The sequence below is a fragment of the Akebia trifoliata genome, chromosome 7 (genome assembly GCF_017979445.1).
Source record: "Akebia trifoliata isolate Shusen 1 chromosome 7, ASM1797944v1, whole genome shotgun sequence".
NCBI lineage: Eukaryota > Viridiplantae > Streptophyta > Magnoliopsida > Ranunculales > Lardizabalaceae > Akebia > Akebia trifoliata.
The window spans coordinates 29,754,228-29,776,464 of NC_141381.1; the positions used below are offsets into that span (position 1 = coordinate 29,754,228).

At 33.0% G+C, this 22,237-nt stretch overlaps 2 protein-coding genes across 2 annotated transcripts; both read right to left on the reverse strand.

Annotated features, from left to right (window-relative positions):
- Positions 1–431: 431 nt before the first annotated feature.
- LOC147398891 (S-protein homolog 29-like) lies at positions 432–869 on the reverse strand. The gene has a single exon (XM_086446777.1). The coding sequence runs from the start codon at positions 867–869 to the stop codon at positions 432–434; it is 438 nt and encodes a 145-aa protein (XP_086302903.1).
- A 4,905-nt stretch (positions 870–5,774) lies between these two features.
- On the reverse strand, positions 5,775–8,224 carry LOC147398892 (U-box domain-containing protein 19-like). Its single transcript, XM_086448228.1, has one exon. It carries the CDS (start codon positions 8,114–8,116, stop codon positions 6,065–6,067), a length of 2,052 nt encoding a protein of 683 aa, XP_086304354.1. The 5' UTR covers positions 8,117–8,224; the 3' UTR covers positions 5,775–6,064.
- Between the last annotated feature and the right edge of the window lie 14,013 nt (positions 8,225–22,237).

A 22,237-nucleotide genomic window follows, 5' to 3' on the forward strand; every position in this document is an offset into this window, starting at 1 on the left:
TTTGAAGAATCTATCTAGTTATTCAATTTTCAAAACTCACTATTAAGATATAATAAGACTTTTAAGATAGAAGAGGAAGAAATTTTGTTTGAAAATGAAAATATTTAAATTATTTTTCATTAGTTTATAAGAGAAGAACTTAGGTCAAGGGAGCATATATTCAATTTTAGAAAAATATCATGAATATTCATTGAAACATGGAGGGTAATGGTAAAAATCACAAACAAAAAAAAAAAATTAAGATCCCCTTCACATAAATGTAGTTGGGTCACCAATTAAATAGTTTGAATTGGGTGGATTGTTTGGTTTCTTAAAAATGGATTTTTCACTTGACTCAATCCAACAAGACAAACATCAAACTAACAAATTTTATTTAATAATAAATTCACCAAACCAACAGGGAAAGAGTCTGCCTACATTTGGGTTTAGGTTTACTCTGATTCTTTGTTTGTCCAATCATAGACCTTCTCGGCTGACCGAGTGTCTGCAAACACATAATATATCCCATCCTTTCTTACAGACCAAAGGCACTTTCTACACTTATCATAATCCCTATCGATACTGAACATTTTAAAACTTCCACTTGTCTCATGGCCGTTTTCAACAAAACTCATTGCACACCAGAATAATGTAGTTCCCCAGAAATTGGGGTGGAAAGCCCAGTTGTAATTTTGAGTCTGAAGCAACGTGTGCTCCCCGAGATCATTGTCCTTTGATTTGCAATGGATGACCAACGGGGTGTTATTGCCTATGTTATTTGTCACATATATATGTACTTTTTGATAGACGCCGATGCTGCAAACGAGAGACAAGCATTCACAAAATGCGAATATGAGAAGAGCAAGCTTGAAGCCATGACTACTATCCATTGTTGCTATTGTTGTTGTTGTTGTTGTGGTTTCTTATTCTTGGTCCTTATATAATGAATTAATGAAGATAACATTTAATTCATTTAAAGGTCCTACACTCCTACTCAGCATTGTTTAATTGTGGTCAATAGGTTTTATTATTTTGGCAATAATATAAATGGAAAAGGACTTTTATAAACCCGAATGTACAGTTGAGATGGAAGGAAAAGTATAGATTTTTTTAGAGATAAAAGAAAATATCTAGAGGATATATCTTTCTAGGAAATCATTTTGCCCACATGGGTCACATAATAGGAATCAAATATTACATGCTTCTAGATTTCAATAAAAAAAATATAAATACAAATAAATGAATAACTTAGTAAGGTAAAAAAATTTTATTTCTCAAACTAAAAGCTTAAATTATTTGACAAATACCTTAAACAACCCTTTATATCATATATAATTTAAACAAAGAAATGTATTATAAAAAATTTCTAGGAAATTCTAGTAAAAAAATTAGTAATTTAAAAAATTTTAAATAATTATTGATAGATTTAAAACTACATGTTAATAATAGAATAATTAAATATGTCAAAATGGGTTAACGACCGTAACCCGAGCCCAACCCATTTAATAATCATGTTAAACATGCTAACACTATTATGACCCAAACCTGTTAATTTTGTATCATTTTCGAGTCGTGTTTCCAGATCATGTTAAGATTGCCTCCCTTAATTTTTCCCCTCAAGAATCAAATCGGGCCAAAGCTAAGCCTGAAACCGAACTACTAAAAACCCAAAAAATTTAAAAAGAAAAAATTAAAATATTCCCCCAACCCCACTTTCTATCTATATTGTTATAGAATTGGCAACAAAATATCTATTTTATAGTAGTAAATAATTATCAATGAAAGAAAAGATTCTTTGCAGAGTTGCCAAATAGAAAAAATAAAAATAAAAATTCTATCTTGATATTTTATACTTCATACCATAGATAACAAAATAATTATTTTATAGTAATAAAAATTACCAATACAAAAAAATGTTTCTATCTCTATGTTTTACATTTCATAGAATAAACAACAGCAGAATAACCATTTTTCTTTCTATATGTATGGTTTGTACAGTTGAAAATAAAGTAACTATTTTATTGTAATAAATAGTTATCAAATAAAATAAAATAAAAAGTTCTATGTTTTACATTTTTTTATTTTATACAATAGGCAACATAATATAGTAATAAATAATTACTAATCAAAAAATTTAGTAATAAATTTTATATTTTATACTTTAGAGAATTGGCAGCAACTAGATAACTATTTTATGGTAATAAATTGTCATCAATCAAAATATATAATAAATATTTAAATAATAATTTAAAAAAGAAAACTATTTTTAGAGGGTTTTTTTTTTGTTTTTTTTTTTTTTATAGCAAAAATACATTATTAATGGAACCAAACCCAAACTCATACTGAACCCGAAGGAAACCGAAATTTCTGGGTTAGGTTCAGTTTTGATTTAAGATTTTGTATAAAAATCCAGACAAAACCTGAACCTGAAATTTTAGGTTTGGTTCTTTGTTTTGGCTAAACACAAATCAAAGCCCAAAATTCGCTTCGGGCTTACCCCAATGTACATCCCTATCAGAATCGGAGACAAATAAAATTTTGGTTTTTGTTCCAATTGATTCGGTTCTGGGTAAGAAAACCTTGGAACCAGAACGACCCTACAAATATGGTACCCGTTCGATACCTATTAAGATAGATTAAAAAAATTTAATGAAAACAAAAAAATAAGTATTCAGTAAAATAGAAAATCATTTATAGATGTAATAATTTAACTTGTAATTCTTTAATTGAAAGTTAAAATCAACAATGAATTCTTTAAGCAAATCAATTTTTTAAAAATAAATCATAGAAAATTATGGTAAGGGCCATTTATTTGCTGTTGAAATTATATAATATGTGGAAAATGAATGGACTTTTTAAGGTAGAGAAAAGTTAAAATTAAACACTTCATATTTTCTTTATATTTTATTTTATTTTATTTTAGGCACATTTACTTCAAGATATCTCTTTATTGGGACTTAATTAAATTATAAATTTTATTATAAATGAAAATAAATTCACTAGTCGAGTACCTGAATGAGACCCGATTCTTATCAGATCCTCAAAATAACCCAGAACCGGACCCAAAAATGATAGGTCCATTATGGTAGACCCAAAACCGACTAATTGGATACTCATTGACACCCTTAGTTTAAAACATGGGCCTGATGCAGTCCTATGTGTGTTTACTCCAAACAAAATGTGCCATGTACACACCCTGGATTGGGACTCAAGTTGAATTTAAAACACATTGGGCTCCAAGCAGTTTTCTACGTGGCACGAGCCCAATGTGGTTAATCTCCAACCAAAAACTAACATGTAGACACCGTATCTCTCTCTCTCTCTCTCTCCCACACACACAAACAATGAGGCGTAGGGCTGTAAATGGGCGGGTTCGGGCCGGGCTTCATGTAGTCCTAACCCAACCCTAAAAGAGGCGGCTCTCCCTAAACCAGCCCCATAACCTTATTGGGCCTAAGTAGACTACGCCGTAGCCCAGCCCTAAAAGGCTCGGGCTTGACTCAGGCCGGGTTCGATCAAATAAAAATGTCTAGAATTCAAATTTTTAGTGGAACAAATGTTTTATTTCAAAAATGTTTTTTTTTTTGTATTTAAGATTATCCTATTGAATTTGCAATTAATATCTTATTAACATATAATTGTAGTAAAAGATGAGAGCTAAATTCTAATTATACAACATATTTTATTTTTTTTAGAAAAATATTTATCTAATTAATATTTTATGAATATTTCTAAAATATAAAATAGTGGATCGGTAGGCATGTCCTAGAGGAAAATTGGCCATACCCACTGCCTAGCTTATTTTTGGGCTCCAAAAAAAAGGGTTTGAAGAGTCAGGCCGGGTGAACCACACTCGGGCAGGTCAGGCTAGGAACTAGAAGGTCCTAGCCCAACCCGGATTTGTCGGGTTGAAACCTATTGAGCCCAGCCTTACCCTTGCAGGCTCAACATGCATTTTTATTAATCAGAATTGTTTAAAGCTCATTTCTCCAAAAATAATAAATCAATTACAAAGTAAATCTACTTTTAAATTTCAGTTCATTTTATAGAAATTTGAAATTATATTTACTGTAAATTACACTTTGTTGGAAACAACAGGTCTAACACTCTTTTGAGACATATTTTTGTTGAAAACATTTTCAGGAAAATTTGTCTTTGTGAAATTAAACAAAACCCTCTCCATTCGTACTTTTTCTTGTTTATAAAACCATGTCTTCTATTAAATCAAGTGCAACTAACCTAAGTTTGAACAACCAGTAAAAGTGAGTGAACCCTTGATAATAATAAAAAAAAAGCTCTTGCTCTTATAATAATCCTTTTTCTGTGCTGATGCAAGGATTTAAAGAATTAAGATTGCCATTGATAGTGCTTGAGGTCTTTGTTTCTCCACACATTTAGAAACAAACTTTTAGAAATGAAAAAAAAAAAAAAAAATCATAAATCATAAACATCCATATGCAAGTATATATTTACCTGAACAAAATTAGGTTACTATACTAGAAAGAATCTTTCTAATACTACTGTTGTAGAGAAGTCGATCAAAGAACAATAAAGAAAGATGCAATCACACACAAATATAGAGATTTTTACGTGATTCCCTCAAGATTGAAGTACGTCCACAAATCACATTTATTCCACTATGAAGAGAAAAGTCACACTTACATAATACCAATGATGAACGTTACTCATTCCTGACTAGCACCATCAGGCTACATAATCCATAACAACTACGGTACCACTGGTGTAAATGAACTAGAGGAGAATCAATTGTCGAAATCAAGCAGGATACTAAGAATTGAACTGGCCTTCTTGCAACACCCCTGTGAGTGAGAGGGTCTTTTATAAGAGCAACTCCAATGAACTCAACATCCCACTCAGCATCCCTTCTTAACTACCATTTTGGAGAGCCATATCTAAAATGTCTCCCACGCACTATCCATCCTGCTCTCCAAACTGGAGAGTGAGAATTTCACTATCCATTTTAGCTAGCAAGTTTGAACTTTCCAACCCCCAACTGCTATTTTGGAGTTATTTTAAATTTTAGAGGTCTCCAATACACTAGTCATGTCCATCAAAATTAAAAGAATATTAAAATCTTCATGGACAACCATTTGAATAGCATGGTTGGAGTGCATACCCTTTGTATATCCAAAATAATTATTCATAATGACATTATGCCTTGTCATTTCGGATATTCCCCTTGGAGTTGCCCTAAGACTGCAAACATCTCTTCGCCACCATTGATGCATAGCGACATTAAAATTGAAACAAAGCACTCCTTTACCATCTCAGATGCGTAGCATACCCACTAATAAGAGGTAAAGCTTCTGGCACATAATAGAAGCTGATGGGTCAGCACCACAACCATCTAAATTCAAACATAACGCAACATCAATAGCTCGTGAAACCTGTTAAACTGCTTAGGAGCACAACCTCCCTCTCATGAACGTTTATACTCTCTAAACCAATTTCCTCATCCATGAATTTTATTTGCTTGTTATATTCATACCAGCTCCCAATTTGTCGAGTCGAGAACCTATTTCAGATCAACTAGGTTGGGAGCAACCCTGTTCTTGAATTGCTTTAAATCAAAACTAAATAATCTTCTTTACTCTTAACAAATATGCTCTACTTCTCAGACCATTTCTTCATGAAAGGAAGCAGTATGACATAATTTACTGATCCTAAACTAAAAGCAAATTACTCAAAAAGAAGCTTTCAATCTCACCTTCCATAAAAAAAATTCACATAACAGCAGAGCAATCAGCAGAGCAAATCATAACATGACTAAAGAAAGGTTCTCAACCTTGTAATTCAATTTTATAGATAAATAAAAGATAATTTCATACTGAATTTTGATGGGTCTACTTAATTGTTACACTTTTATTTTCTGTTATCCAAAAAAAACAATTGAAATACACACCAATATATATGAACATGCTTCACAATGAGAAGCTAATTTAATCGTTAGCTCTTAATAAAACCGAGCTAACTTCCTAATCTCAAAAAACAAATCAAAAACATCCATACCCAACTACATATATATGTATATATTTACATGAACAAATGCTTGAACAAAATTGTTTTACTGAACGTGAATGAATCGCTCTTGTGATACTGCAGAGGTCAACAAACCAGACAAGTTTCGATCATGGAATTCATGTAGGATACTAAGAACCGAACTGGCCTTCTTACTAGCACGAGAGGTGCCATCTGTGAGAAGAGAATACAATGATGCCATAAGCGAGGGGATCTTTTGTAAAACTGCGACCACCTCTTCACCACCATTGATGCATAGAGACAATAGAATCGAAACACAATACTCCTTCACCGTTCGAGACGTGGAGGAGTGTAGTACACCCGCTACGAGAGATAAAGCTCTTGTGCAAAGAACTGCATCTGTTCCATCGGGTTTATTCACTAGGGTCGCTAGAACTGCTAGAGCATCGGTTATAAGATCAGGTCTTTCGGAAGAATTCAAAAGATCGACCAACAAAGGGACAGTTCCAGCTTCTAGAACCCTCCTATGGTTCCCAGGGAACAAGAGAAGCGCAAAGATTGCAACGACGGCATTCTTCTTCCCACGAGGGCTTCCGTCTTTGATTAGCTCCACCAATGCTGGGATTGCTTCTTGTGTTTCTCCAATCAATTTTCGATACTCTTCGATCGAAGAAAGATAAAAGATTGTAGCTGCTGCAATCTGTCGGGATTCTGTCTTTAATCCCCTTTTTAATACATCAAGAATCAATTTCAATCCCCCATTCTCGATGATTACCGTTTTGCTCTTAGAATGCTTTGAGAGGTTTAATAGAGCTGCAATTGCGTTGTCTTGTGTCGATGGATCTGTTGAGGAAAGAAGATTTAGGAGAAATGGGATTGTACCGGCCTCCACCAAACAAGATCGGTTAAATATGTTTGATTTAGCTAATAATCGGATCTCATAAGCAGCTTTATTCCTCTCTACGCCCGTTCCAACATCAAGCCTACTTCTTAGAAAGTCGGAAACCATTCTCATTGCCTCTGCTGCAGATGGGCAACCAGCGAAAATTGTCCTCGTAATATCCTTATTCCGATTACCCGATTCCACAATTGGAACCCCATTATCAGAACAAAATTGCCGAATTAGCTTCTGCAGAGCTACATTCGGGACCAATTCCGTGTTCAATAGCTTCTCACCTGTTTTGGGGCAAATATGGTTCCCAGCCTTAAGCCACTTTTGAATCGAAGAACGATCATAGGTATGCCCAGTAGCTATTGTCACCGGATCGGTCATAATCTCGAGAGTGATCGGACATCGGAAATCGTCCGGATTTAACCAACTAAGCATCTCTGCATTGCATCTAATATCGGATGTATCAGTGCTTCGATTGCCCACAACATCAAACACCACACAACGACAATAGCTCATGAACCCCATTAATCCGCTTAGGAGCACAATCTCTCTATCGTTCCCCTTCGAGCTCTCTAACCCAATCTCTTCATCCAAGAACTTGATTTGCTTGTTACATTCATTCCAGCTCCTAATCTCAAGATGATCGAGAACCCGTTTCAGATCAATCGGGTCTGGAACAAACCCATTCTCGAATTGATTTAAAGTCGAAATTACAATACCGGCCGCTTGTTCATCATCCGAGTCGACCTCGAATTTCACCTTCTGTGCCTGTTTTGCTACCAATTGAATTATCTCCCTTACATCAGTGGGTAAATCAATCGAACACATGGGGAGAACATCAAGTGCTGTCGCGATGGTCCGTATCATGACCCGTAATTCAGTCGAAACCCGTTCCCGCTTCATCAAAATCCATAACCGAGATTCTTCACGGCTGCAATCTTCTAGTAAAAAAAGAATCTTTTGGAAAGCGAGATGGAGCTCGAAGAAGCAGAGAACTATGGACTTTGGTAGAATCGATGGACAATCTCGGATTTCTTCTAAGAAGATTAAAAGAATTCCGATTTGCCGAATCGCTTCTCTGGAATTTCGCTTTTGAGTTGCGAAAACCTTCGATTTGTAATCGCGGATTCTGCGAGCGAGAGCTATCAGAGAGTTAAGAAGGGTAGCCGGAGAGATACCTTCACAGGGATGAATTGCCGGAAATGTCAGAATCCGGCGATCGGAAAGATCAGATTTTTGGATCATTGAAGAAAGAAGAACAAAAAAGGAAATTTATTGTACTTTCTATATTTTTCGATTGTTGGTTAAGTTGTTAGGGATCTAAAGATATAAAGGAATCTGGGATTGGCAGTTACTTATATAGGGAAGAAATTAAAGTAAAAAAAAAGGGACACGTGTCAGATGATAAAGATTTTTACTAAAATCGAATATTCATGAACGACACGTGTCAAATTTTATTGGGAAAGGCGGCTTCTTGGGATCCGAGGTAATTATTATCGTGAGCCATAAGAATAGGCTGTCGTTGTTATTTTAGGACCCCACGAACCGACTTTTGACACGTAAATGCATGAGGAGATGACACGTTACAAGAGAAATAGGAGGAACGAGCTCGTGCAGTCAAGGAGAGGAAAGAAGACGCGAAGCAGCGTTACCGACAGATACAAAATATGCATTATTTTACGTACAGCGTTGTACAGTTTAAGAGTAAGATTGATTAACTATTTTCCACAAGTGTAAATAAAATGTTTGAGTCGTGATAAATCAACACGCTAAAGATAGTATGTATGTACACAAATGATGTGAAAAGGACTCACAACCTTAGACCTTTTTCTTTGGGAACACAAGAAAAAAGGTCTATAATTTTGTGTCCTTATCACACCATTCGTATACACGTGTAATTATTTAGTTAGTCGATTTATCATTAGACTAAAATATTTTTTTAGGAAAAAATATCAATGGTTGGTTTCGTGTCACGTCAGCTTCTAATTAGAAAATAAGTACTCTTTTAAAAAATGCTTAAGTAAAATTAACATCATTTCACACATTGTTGACGTATATAGATGCTTTTTATTAAGATAAGAGTGAGAAATATTTATGCAATGATTTAACTTTACGACCCTACATTAACTTTTTGCCAAGTGTAAATTAAATGTTGAGTCGTGATAAATCAACGCGCTAAAGTTCGATGGTATGTTCACGAATGATGTGATTAGGATACACAATCTTAGATCTTTTTCTTTGGGAATATGAGAAAAAGATCTACGATTTTGTGCCCTTGCTACACCATCTTTGTACAAACCGTGTAGTTTTTTAACAAGTCAATTTGTCATTAGACTAAAATATCTTTTTAGGGAAAAAGATATATGATTATGTATCACGTCAACTGAGTATTGATCGAGTGAAGGCCTTCTAATTACACAATCAACACTCTTTTGAAAAATGCTCAAGTAACATTAAAATTGATTTCGTTTCACACATTACTTATGTGCGTAGATGCTTTTCATCAAGATAAGAGTGAGAAATATCTACAGTTTCATGCACACGAACATGTGAAATGATGTCAATTTCAATGTTATTCCAGCACGACTCAATGTTTTATTTCAATATTTTTTCAAGAATAATGATAAAGTGACTCAAAAAAGAGTCACCAAAAATTCATTCAATTGCACATAACCATAGATATTTTCCTTATGTATTCGAGGAAAAATCTATGAATCTATGCACATGCCACGTCAGTTGAAGGAATTTTAAGTCTCTTTTTTTTAGCTAGTTTATAAGGACTCTTTTTCCAATATAAGGCTTTGAGTTCACTCAATGACCAGCTACAAAACATTGTAAAACTACTCTCGACAATGACTAACTTTATCCAACTCTACACTATTTTATTTTTTTGTCACATGCAAGTAAAATGTTATGTTTCAACATTTTTCCAATAGTCCAACTAGCCTTACTACTAAATTTTAGATCTCTTTTTCTTCCGAAAAACATTTTCTTTTTGGCATGATCTAAGGTTTTGAAAATGGATGGCTAACAAACTTCCACTAACTCCAAAATTTAAAATAAAATTTCAACGTGAAAAATAAACTTTTTTTCATAGTTCATAGAATTTTGTCCTCTATTACTATAAAGCATCAGATCATGTTTTTGAATGTCACAAGGTGAGCCCATTCAATGAAATCTAGAGGACTGTGGTGTTGGATTGTTATTGTAGTAATCTTTTTTAGCAAAACGACCCTTAGTAAGCTTAAAATCTTTATATGCTAGTAAGGAAAATGTTTCTCTTTTTCTAATTCTAGGCTTTGCGTCCATTCAATGGCCGGTATTTTTAATCTCGTGCTATTGATCAAGGAGTTACTATTAATAATTCCATGATATTCATTGAGAGAATCACGGGTATTTTCATACTTTCATTGATATTATATCAAATCCTAATTACGTTTTTGAGAGTATATATTTATCTTAAATGAGTGAAAGGGTGTAACCTATAGCTATGTTACCTAATTCATTGGTTCACTTCATTCGTATTTAGGTTCATGGTTCGTAGTTTTTTGCTCTTGAACGAATCGATTCATAGAGTGTTGACAACAAATTTCATGATCTACTTCGAGATGAGTAAAACAAGATTGCAAATGATGTTCATTGCTTTTGATAAAAATGGATATACAAATCTCAGTATTATCCTATGATTAACAGTCAAATACAATGAAAAAAGTGTGTGTGTGTGTGTGTGTGTGTGTGTAATTTCTATTTTCTTCGAGTTTCTTGTTTGATCAGTTAAGAAGACGGCTTTTGATGTATAGATGGTTTCTTTTAATGTTTGATCTTCTGTAAAAGTTTTTGTAGATTTTTTTCTCTCTGGACTTCATGCTTGATTGGCTAAGAAAGACTTCTTAACTTTTGAAGAAGGGCTTAATCTTCTTTTAAATTGAAATTCAAGTCTCTTTTGAAGAACCTTGCTTCGTCTTAGGCAAAGGCTTGAAAGTTGTTTCTTCTCTAAAAGGAGAACTTTTGTCTTCTGAGAGAAAGTGATTCAGGTCCTCCTTAAAAAAAAAGAGGTTCTTATATTTATGGACTTAGGAAAATCTAACTTTCCAACAATGCCCTGACTTAATGAACTTTACTTAGTTGGTCTAAAGGTTAAGTTCGTCAGACTCTAATTTTAAGGATTCTATGTATTTTTGTAGACCAAATTAAACTCATTTATTTGGGTGTAGGGTCTAATATTTAACGTGGATCACTTTGATTTATTTAGATTATGAGCTTTAAATGTGAAAATCCAAAGTGTACGAAACTCGCTCCCTATCAATGGGCCCCAATTAAGATGTGTGGGCCCAACTTTTATGACTTTTAGGGACCTTTTGATAATTTAGAAAGTTGTAAGATCCCTTTAAAATTTTGATGCCTGCATAGAGATAGTTTATAGAGGTTATTTAAGTAATGTATATTAATCTCATAGAAGAAAACTCAAGTAAAAGGACAACTTATCAATTTGAAAAAATAAAGGGGTATATTGACCAAATGTTGGTATTTCCAAGAGTAGGGGGTTATCTCTTATATTGATCAGACTTTAGGGACTTCTCTAAAATTCATCAAAAGATGGGGTATTGTTAGGTTAGCTCATGTTGACGAACCCACTATAAACCAAACTCGGGAACACAGATCTATAGTAGATAATTTTCCTTTATAGTAAAATTGGTATGGATCTATGGATGTACCTCAATCTTGACGAATCACAAAAATGTGTGTTTCTTGTGTACTTGCATCTTTGTTCACTCCTTCTGTATTGTCCTTGGATCAATTTTGTTACATAAAAGTCTCTATAGATCTATGGCCAAAAAAATCATCAATCAATTTGAGTTCTATTTTTTATTGGGCCAATTAGAATGTATTAGGAGTGGTAGTGGGTCTTGTCATGTTCATATCGTGTTGAGGTAAGAGTACTCTGAAAATTTACTAAACCCAAACCCAACCCATTTATAAATAGGTATACCTAACCCAACCCCTATATGACCTATTTAATAAAATTCTAATCATTATTGGGAAAAATAAATTTCACTACCATCACCAAAAAAAAAAAAAATACTATTACTAAAAATAATGTCGAACAACCGTAAATCAAGTTCAATGGTGAAAAATAACTTTCTTTTGATTTTTTTTTCAAAGTTCATAGAATTTTGTTCTTTACAACTTGTGGCATCAGATCACGTTTTTAGATGTCATAAGGTGATGTGGTGCAAAAACTTACCTTACTTAGTAAGAAAAGTGTTTTTCAATATTATAATAATAATAATTATTATTATTATTATTATTAATGTTGTTATTATTAGCTTAAGCAAAGTGTATTTCATTATCACATGAGACATGCTAGTTTTACTATGTAAGATCTTAAATCTTCCTAGGGTCCTTTTGCCCATATTAGGATCAAACACTACATAACTCTAGATTTTAATATAAACATAAATAAATAACTTAGTAAGAAAAGTGTTTTTTTCTTTTCCAAACCAAAACTTAACCATTAATTACTTTTAAAATATCTTAAAACACTTTTTACATTTTTTAGAATTTGAAAAAAAAAAAAAAAGGTTATAATGAAAAAGTTCTAGGAAATTCTAGAAAAAATAATGAGTAATTTAATTTTTTTTAAATAATTATTGATATATTTAAAATTACATGTTAATGACATAATAACTAAGCGTGTCAAAACATGTTAAGTGAGTTGACGCCCATAACCCAGACCCGATCCATTTAATAATCGTATTAGATGGGTTGACACTATTATTACCCAAACCCAATTAAACTTGATCCAAATCCACTAATTTCATGTCATTTTCGAGTCGTGCTTGTGGGTCGCGTTGAGATTTCCACCCGTAGAATATATCACGTGGCATAAATGAAGACATTGAGTTGAGGTGCATGGAATATCAGACGCGTTTTTAAAATATCTCGTTAAATTAAACTTTCAAAGAGTCACTCGAAGTGATTGTGACAAAAGCCTTACAAGTTTTGTTGGTTATATGTTCTACTTGTTGACCCAATGAACATTATATATTGAATCGTGATTATTTGACTACCCCACGTGGCACACTCAATCGACTCTCCTAATGTAATAAGTTTGGGAACCGTAGATTTATATGCCTCGGGATACAAAACTGCATTTCCCCATATAAACAGGGTGCCACTAATATTCAAATATGTTATATTGTTAGAAAGGCGCACATTCATTGAAAATGTGCCCACTTAAAATGCATATTTGACCAAAATAAATTCGAGCAGTAACACTTATAGAATCCAAAACGTAGTACCCTTAGTATGAGCTGTGATAAATCGAGATGAAACATTTATGATTTGTACACGACGGATGTGACAAGGGCACAAAATCATAAATATTTTTCTTCTAGATACACAAGGAAAAAGATGGACGGTTTTGTGCCCTGTCACATCAACCACGTACAGACCACATATGTTTTGTCGCATCGATTTATCGTTAGTCCTTTAATACAAGAAGAAAAAAAATTATTAATATAAGTTGCGTGGATCAAAGGACAAACAATCTATGTGAACTGAACACCAATGGGCACTCAAAAAGTTGATGGGATGTCAGTGGATGCAGAGCATAAATAAAATTTTATGATTTTTAAAAATAGATAATTTTTTATATTAATTGATTTGAAATTTAATTAATATGAATTCACTGTCAAAGACCAGTAAAAAAAATATTGATTTTTTTTTAAAATGTAATCTAGATCACGAACTTTAGAGCACTAAAGGTGTAATTTAGAGTTTTGACACATAGCAGTATGAGTGACCCAAATGAGGATCTAGGCGCAAACTTTTTATTGGATGGACACAGTTGATGGTCTCAATCCAAATTATTATTAGGACACGAGGAAAAAAACACAGATTTCATATAGATCAATTTCTATATTTAGGATTGGCAATGGGTCAGATAATATCTATTTACTCTACTTATCCTATCCAAATTATTCAAGTATGGGTACAAATTGTTTATCCAATTAAAATTTTGGGTAAATTTATCTGCACTTATTTCTATCCAAATCTTTTTAGAGTCGGATATGGACATGCATCCTATCCAACCCGAATAGCCGTTTATCCGAGTTCAATATGATAAATTCAAGATAAAATATATGTATAATTCAAAATTAAATTTTTTCCATCATCTTCACTATATATCCAACTTGGACATCCACTTGAGATTTGGGTATAAGTCGGATACGAATATCCTTTAAAAATGTGGATAAATAATTGGATATGGATATCCTGAGCATAAGTGAGTAAACAATCAAATATAGATGACCGGATGTATAATTGGATAAGGATACGGAAATAGTTTCATTTGACCTACACCTAACCCGTTGCCAGCCCTACCTATATTCTATGGATTAAATTAAATAAAATTAAGCATATAAATTATGGGCTTAGACCCATAGCTGGGTTGGGTCGACACATTGCAAAACAACACTGATGCCGTGGGTTCAAGTCCAACATACCCATAAAAAAAATGATGGATTATCTCCCATTTTTCTAGGGATATATATAGTTTTGGGAATCCCTAACATCTTGCGGTTATGTTGATAGAGAGCCTCAAATCATCAAGACTAGCATTTTTTTTTTTTTAGGATAACTACTTTCGAACGCTAATAAGTGTTATATCTACTTTGAATTCGCCTACAGTCAGCTTCCCACCCGAGTTCCATCATTTTCATCTTAATAGGTTAGACTTTCTATACATATTGGGAAAAAAAATTGAGAAGTATTTATACTTAATTTTAGAGAGTTATTATTGTCGCACCAAATTTTACTAATGCCACACCAACCGTGTGCAATTCTTTGGTGATTTACATAGTAATTGGTGTGGCTTTAGTAAAAGTTGGTGTGGTAATAGCAACTCTCTAATTTTATCTTTACATTATTTTTGAAATATGCATATTATTGTAAATCGATCACCATATTGACGCATTATGAAATAATGAAGGAATAAGAAAATCTTGAATCCACAAAAAAAGAACTCTCAAAGAGAAATTTTTACTAAATTTGAAGATGATTTCTACATTGCACTTACAATCATTTTATAGAAAAGAGTTCTAATTTTAGTAAAACACAAAACTAGTAAAAAAATACTAAAGTAAGCAAAAATGAACTAAACATGAAAATAGGCACTACTTAGAAGTAAAGCAGAATCAACGATACGTGATTTTGACTTCTATAAATAAAGTTATAAATAAAACAAAACAAAACAAAAAAATTAAAAACCTAAAAAGGATGGTAAACGAAAGAATCAGATCCAAAAATGAAAAATCCAAAGTATTGCTTAGATCTTGAAATTCTCGACATTTCTACTCAAGAATGGATCTTCATAAATGATTCAGACTCCATCGTCCATCCAGGTCTGTGAGCCTATGATTTTATGAGTGTATTTAGGCCTTCCACTTGAACTTTTGGCAATCCAAACCTTCCATGAATTCTTCAGCAAGTTATCCTACATCAATATAGTATCTTTCTCTCATAGAAAATTAATTTTCTAGACAAACGAGGTATTTGAGAAGAGCATCCAAGTGTAACCTTAAATCATGTACAGAAAACTATATGACTACTATCTTAATTTAAAAATAAATAAATTGATGACCCAAATTGTATTGACCATGCCATATTCATACTACTCAAGTCAAATATTGGATGAATCGTGATAATCTGACTATCTCATGTGGCATAGTTAATCGACTCCCCCCAAGATGTGAGATGTGCTAGAAACTTAGAACTATATTTTAGGGATGTACAATTACATTTTTATGGGGATGTGCAGTTGTGTATCTCAAGGAGTACAAATCTACTATTCTCGCACATGTCATACTCGATATTAACTCATATGGTAACCCTACTTGCACACGTGTGATCGTGACTCGTGAGCGTGTGAGAGCAGCAAATATAGTATACGTGACAATATGGTGGTTGACATTTAATATTATATTAAAAACATGATGTTAACAAGTTTAGCAAACTAAAGGAAAGATCCATATAGTGTCCACGTCACCTTTGAATTATAGAAGATAAGCGTTGAACGTGGACAAATCGTGTTAAGACGGATTGTACGTGATTATTTTTCTATTTATTTCCAATTTTAATACGTGGCAATATATTACTATAAATAAAATAAGAATAATTGTACACGATGTTACCCGTAAAGTATTTAATATAATATATCACAAAGTGCCTACTTCTTACGTTAAGAAAGTTTGGTGAAACTGAACTATTAATATACAACACGTGTCTTTTTTCTTCAGACTCCTAATCTCTGTATATGGAAAATTTTCAAATAATTACGTGTTCTTCCTTTATGACCAAAATGTTATCAGATTTGTCGTATTTCCAAAAGATATAGATTCAAATTCAATCAATGAAATTTGGTTCCAAATTAGTCATTTTCAACTTTTTAATCTTAAAAAATATATTTTACCATCTTTTTTTAATTTGAAGAATCTATCTAGTTATTCAATTTTCAAAACTCACTATTAAGATATAATAAGACTTCTAAAATAGAAGATGAAGAAATTTTGTTTGAAAATGAGAATATTTAAGTTATTTTCCATTAGTTTATAAGAGAAGAACTTAGGTCAAGGGGGCATATATTTAATTTTAGAAAAATATCATGAATATTCATTAAAACATGGAGGGTAATGGTAAAAATCACAAAAAAAAAAAATAATAAATAAGATCCACTTCACATAAATGTAGTTGGGTCACCAATTAAATAATTTGAATTGGGGGGATTGTTTGGTTTCTTAAAAATGGATTTTTCACTTGCCTCAATCCAACAAGACAAACATCAAACTAACAAACTTTATTTATTAATAAATTCACCAAACCAACAGAGAAAGAGTCTGCCTACATTTGGGTTTAAGTTTACTCTAATTCTTTTTTTGTCCAGTCATAGACCTTCTCGGCTGACCGAGTGTCTGCAAACACATAATATATCCCATCTCTTCTTACAGACCAAAGGCACTTTCTACACTTATCATAATCCCTACCGACACTGAACATTTTAAAACTTCCACTTGTCTCATGGCCGTTTTCAACAAAACGCATTGCACACCAGAATAATGTAGTTCCCCAGAAATTGGGGCGGAAAGCCCAGTTGTAATTTTGAGTCTGAAGCAGCGTGTGCTCCCCGAGATCATTGTCCTTTGATTTGCAATGAATGACCAACGGGGTGTTATTGCCTATGTTATTTGTCACATATATATGTACTTTTTGATAGACGCCGATGCTGCAGACGAGAGACAAGCATTCACAAAATGCGAATATGAGAAGAGCAAGCTTGAAGCCATGACTACTATGCATTGTTGTTGTTATTGTTGTTGTGATTTCTTATTCTTGGTCCTTATATAATGAATTAATGAAGATAACATTTAATTCATTTAAAGATCCTACTCAGCATTGTTTGATTGTGGTCAATAGGTTTTATTATTTTGGTAATAATATAAATGGTAAAGGACTTTTGTAACCCCGAATGTACGGTTGAGATGGAAGGAAAAGCATAGGTTTTTTTTAGAGATAAAAGAAAATATCTAGAGGATATATCTTTCTAGGAAATCGTTAAATATATTTCTTATTTTGATAGATTCCATATCTTAATCATATCGTTGACTTTGATGAGATTTTTTTTTCCTTAAAAGAATGAGTGGGAATTGAGGATCCCAATGTGGGCCTTCACTACATGAAAATCGGTATAGCGATGGTACATTTTCATCCGTCGGTATAGAGGACTTATAGCGACGGATCAAAAATAATTTCGTCGGTAAAGAGTTGATTTTTCCGATTTTTTTTTCCATCTCCTTTCATTTTCCGTATGTAAACGAAAAACCTTATTTCTCTATTTTCCCAACCGAACGAAATCACCGACGGATTGGTCACAGTCGGGGCTGATTGGCTCGAACAGTCCACATTTTATTGCATCTTGCAAAAAAGAGAAAAGAAAAAGAAAAAGAAATCAGACAATCTTAATCTTCCTATAAAATCAAGGCCTTTTCTCTGTTGATTTGCCGTGACATTTTGATCACATACAATACAGAGGAACATAGCAAATGCAGATGGCCAACCAAATAGGTGGTCTGGATTTGTGAATTGTGCACTATCATGATACGAACATGAGTTTATTGTTTATGGTGGGCACAAAGTATACGATTTATTCTGCTCTAATCATCATTATTATGAACAAGATTAAGCATTTTAGAATGCATGTGAGCACATTTTAGCTTGCCCTACGTCATTTTGGTTGGCATGGTTGGTGATCAGATATGGGTACACTATTTTGCAAATCATGACACCTTATACTTCTTGTCCACCAAAAAAAAAGAAAAAAGAAGAAGAGATCACTAAAACAAACTAGGGCAAAGTCTACTTATCAATCCTCCCATCTGAATATAATGGTTGATACTCTTATTCATTAGCTCAAGCTCTGTGTTCTGACCTCTGTTTTGCTGTCTGTCATAAACAAACAATTTTTTCTATGTTTTCTTGATAGCCCTGAATGATACACTGAGAGAGGAAGTCCAGTGTTTGAAACTGATGACACCAGTGGTGGGTGGGTCCATGATGAACTTTGGGTCGTCCTTCGGAGCCAATCCCCTTCACATAAACGTAGTTGGGTCACCAATTAAATAGTTTGAATTGGGTGGATTGTTTGGTTTCTTAAAAATGGATTTTTCACTTGATTCAATCCAAGAACGCTATTGGATCTAGTATGATCAACCAATTTAGTCCAATTTTAGGAACTGACTCCCTATGACACTGTACTTGACAATCAACTTATGTTGCATTTGGCGTAAAATCATTAATTTTTTTTATTATATCTTGAGGAAAAATCTATTATTTTACGAACATTGTCACGTCAATTAAGTGTCGAGTGTAGTGTCATAGGGAGTAAGTTGAGAAAGACTATACATTTGTGTGATGTCTTGTTTTCAAATATATATATACATAGGGTCCCGTTCAGCAACAAACATTTTGACAAACATTTTTCAAAACATGGGTTAGAGGTTTTGGAATGGGCTGATTTTTGGTGAGGATGATCTCCTCGGCCCATTCCAAAACTTCTAGCCCCAGTTTACAAGTTGAAAATTTGTGGACCGTCTATTTTTTGTAAACCATTTTTGATGGGGTTAGAAGTTTTGGAATGGGCTGATTTTTGGTGATGATGATCTCCTCACCGTAGAGATCAACCTCACAAAAAATCAACCCATTCCAAAACCTCTAACCCATGTTTTGAAAAATGTTTTGCCAAAATGTTTGTTGCTGAACATTTCCCATATATATATATATATATATGAATCCTGATAATGTGACTATTTTTTGTACGTTTCATTCACAGAACTGTACAAAATCATAAAGATATGTTCTTGTGTATCTCGAAATAAAATATTTACAATTCTGTGAAGAGACCGTACAAAAATGAGAGTCAAATTATCACAACTCTATATATATTTATGGATTGATCACCTCACCATCAAGAAAAATCATTTTTTACCCTCCTAATGCAATTCTCTCGTGAGTATTGCATCTTTCAAAATTATAACATTCACTCCCATTTTGACATTTTTCTAAATGTAATTAAAAGTGTGACTATTTTCATATTAGTTTGCTTGCACATCATCAATTAACCATGTGTCACTTTTTTATTGGTTTAACAATTAAATAGATTCAAGCTCAATCAGAAAAAATTTACTCATTCAAAATATATAGTACTTCTTGTCAATAGTTGGTCTTGTTATAATACATTAATTTACCATTGTTTCAATCCACAAATTTTTTTATTGTTTTTTTTTAGAGAAAAAAAGGAAAATTCTTGAGTCGACTTCTTTATAATTTTTATATGTGGTATATAGCGTTCCACGTGGCATAATCTCTTGCAACCACTGACTTATGGATGCTTAAAGTCCAAAGCGTGATAGATCTGTGTAACAATAATTTTGCTTTTCAATTTTAGGACTTTATTATTATTATTGTTAGTTAGTGACCAAATCAGTCGAACCATGGTTTTTAAACTCGTCCGAGACCGAGACGTATCGTCCAAGTTAACTCGGTATCGGAGCTGAACGAGACCAACTCACAAAGTGATTTTTTTGACCGAGTTTTACATGTTATGTACAAATTTTCGAGTTATCTCATGAGACGTCTCAAACGTATCGGAAAACTCGTCCAAGACGACTCAGTATCGGAGCTGAACGAGACGAGACGCGATACCGAGTTTAAAAACCATGAGTCGAACTGACACTCATAAAACGTCATGATGATGCTCTATTTTTCTATTTTTTTTTAAATCAAATTTGGTTTGGCCATAAAGTTTATGCTCAATTTAAAAAATAATATAATTTTCATTCACTTTATGTAGCAGATTAAATGGACTGCGTTTGTCCCCTTAAAACTCGCGTGGGGTTGGTCATGCGGGCTCCCCAAGGAGACTAGTCTGTCACGCTTACTTGAGAGTGTTGATGGGATACTCCCTCAATTATATATATATATATATATTTGGAAAAGTAATTTCTAGATTAATGTTTGGATCAATATTAGAGAAGTGTTCACTGCAAGAGAATTTGAATGGAAAAATTGACAGAAGTCCTACAAATTTTAGAAATCGAATTCTAACAATCCAGGACCGTTGAAAAATTTTATGTTCCCCTACATTTGATGGTTTAGATCCGTTGAATTTCTCTCATCCTCTATTAATTTGACGGTTTGAACTCATTGAAGAAAAAAAAAAATTCATAGTGAGAATTTTGATGTCTTGATTTGTTGAATATAAGTTTTTTTCACGTTGTGGTTGTTGAGTTAGATTGTTGTTTGGAAGCCATCCTAAGTTTTGAAAAAATTATCATAATGTCCATATAACTAGAATAAAACATCAATTGTTATCATTACACTTTTAATATTCTTTGCCAAAAAAAAATTACAATCACGATCACAAATATTGGTCATCTATGATGTAGATGAAAAATGAAGATTTATTATCATTGGCAATCATCTAATTGTTTTCACATTTTTCAAAAATTAATAAACTTTATTAAGGTCTTTATCACAGATAGTGATGTTGGCAAACAATCATCAACAGTCAGATGATCATGATCATCAATAATCATAGTGCATAGATACGATGGAGATGCTCAAATAAAAAATGCAAGAATGATCTAATTCAAGACAAATCAGATAATTTATATCAATTCCAAACAATTAATCTTTTAAATTCAAAAGATTACAATATTTCTCTTTCATGTCAAAATCAAATTACATAAAAATGGTAAATACCAATCAAAGCTAATTCAATTAAAACACATCACAATTGAATCTCGAATATTAATTCTTGAATAGCAATTATTGTAATATAGGAAAATGTTTGATTGCTTGCGTTGGACACTGGGTCCAACATTGAGCCGAGTTGACACTACATTGATTTTCTAACTTGTATTTCAAGGAAATAAATCTATGATTATTTGTGCACTACTGGGTTTGCTAAGTGTTGAACCCAGTGTCCAACGCAAGTAGTGTAACACAACTCTATTCTAGGCTGGAAATGGGTAGGATAATATTCTCTTACCCGATTCATCTTACCCAAGTTATTCTGATACAGATACAATTTTTTTAAGGTAAATTTATCTACAATTATTTTTAATGTTGGATATAGATAGTAGAAACACCCCAATTTGAACGAGTCCCACTCGAAAAAAGGTAAAAAAAAATACATATTTTTATCAAAATAGGTTTAAGAGCCCAAAACCCTCAAAATAATGGTTTTATTCCAAATAAAAGTCAAAGGCCCCTTGTTTAACCCATTGGTTAATAAAAATGATGAGTCACAGCTCACTTTTCAATCCAACCCATGCCCTAACCTAATCAAACTCAACACAACCCTTAAGCCCATTAGACGTAAAATCCAACTCAAAACTATTATCCTAAACCCAAATCTCAAGTCAAGCCCAATGAACGCCATCAGTTATCATAAGAAACCAAATATCATTAAAATGGGACACATGTCACCACCACAATTTATCTCCCTAATCCATCTATCAACTCCATCATCTTTCTCTAAAAAGTTAACTTACCCACACCTATGTCATAATCTACTCCCATCATTCTCTTCAAATCCCTCATCACAAGTCACTCACACACCATTTCTCTATAATCAACTCACCTAACACATAATGTGAAAAAAAACTCAAATTTGACGATCCTAAACCGTCAAATTTCATAAAATTCTACAGATAAAGGGGTTGAATTGACGTCAAATTTTTATTTTTTAACGGGACAAAACTGTCAAATTAATGAAGGATGAGAGAAATTTGACAGTTCTAAGCCGTC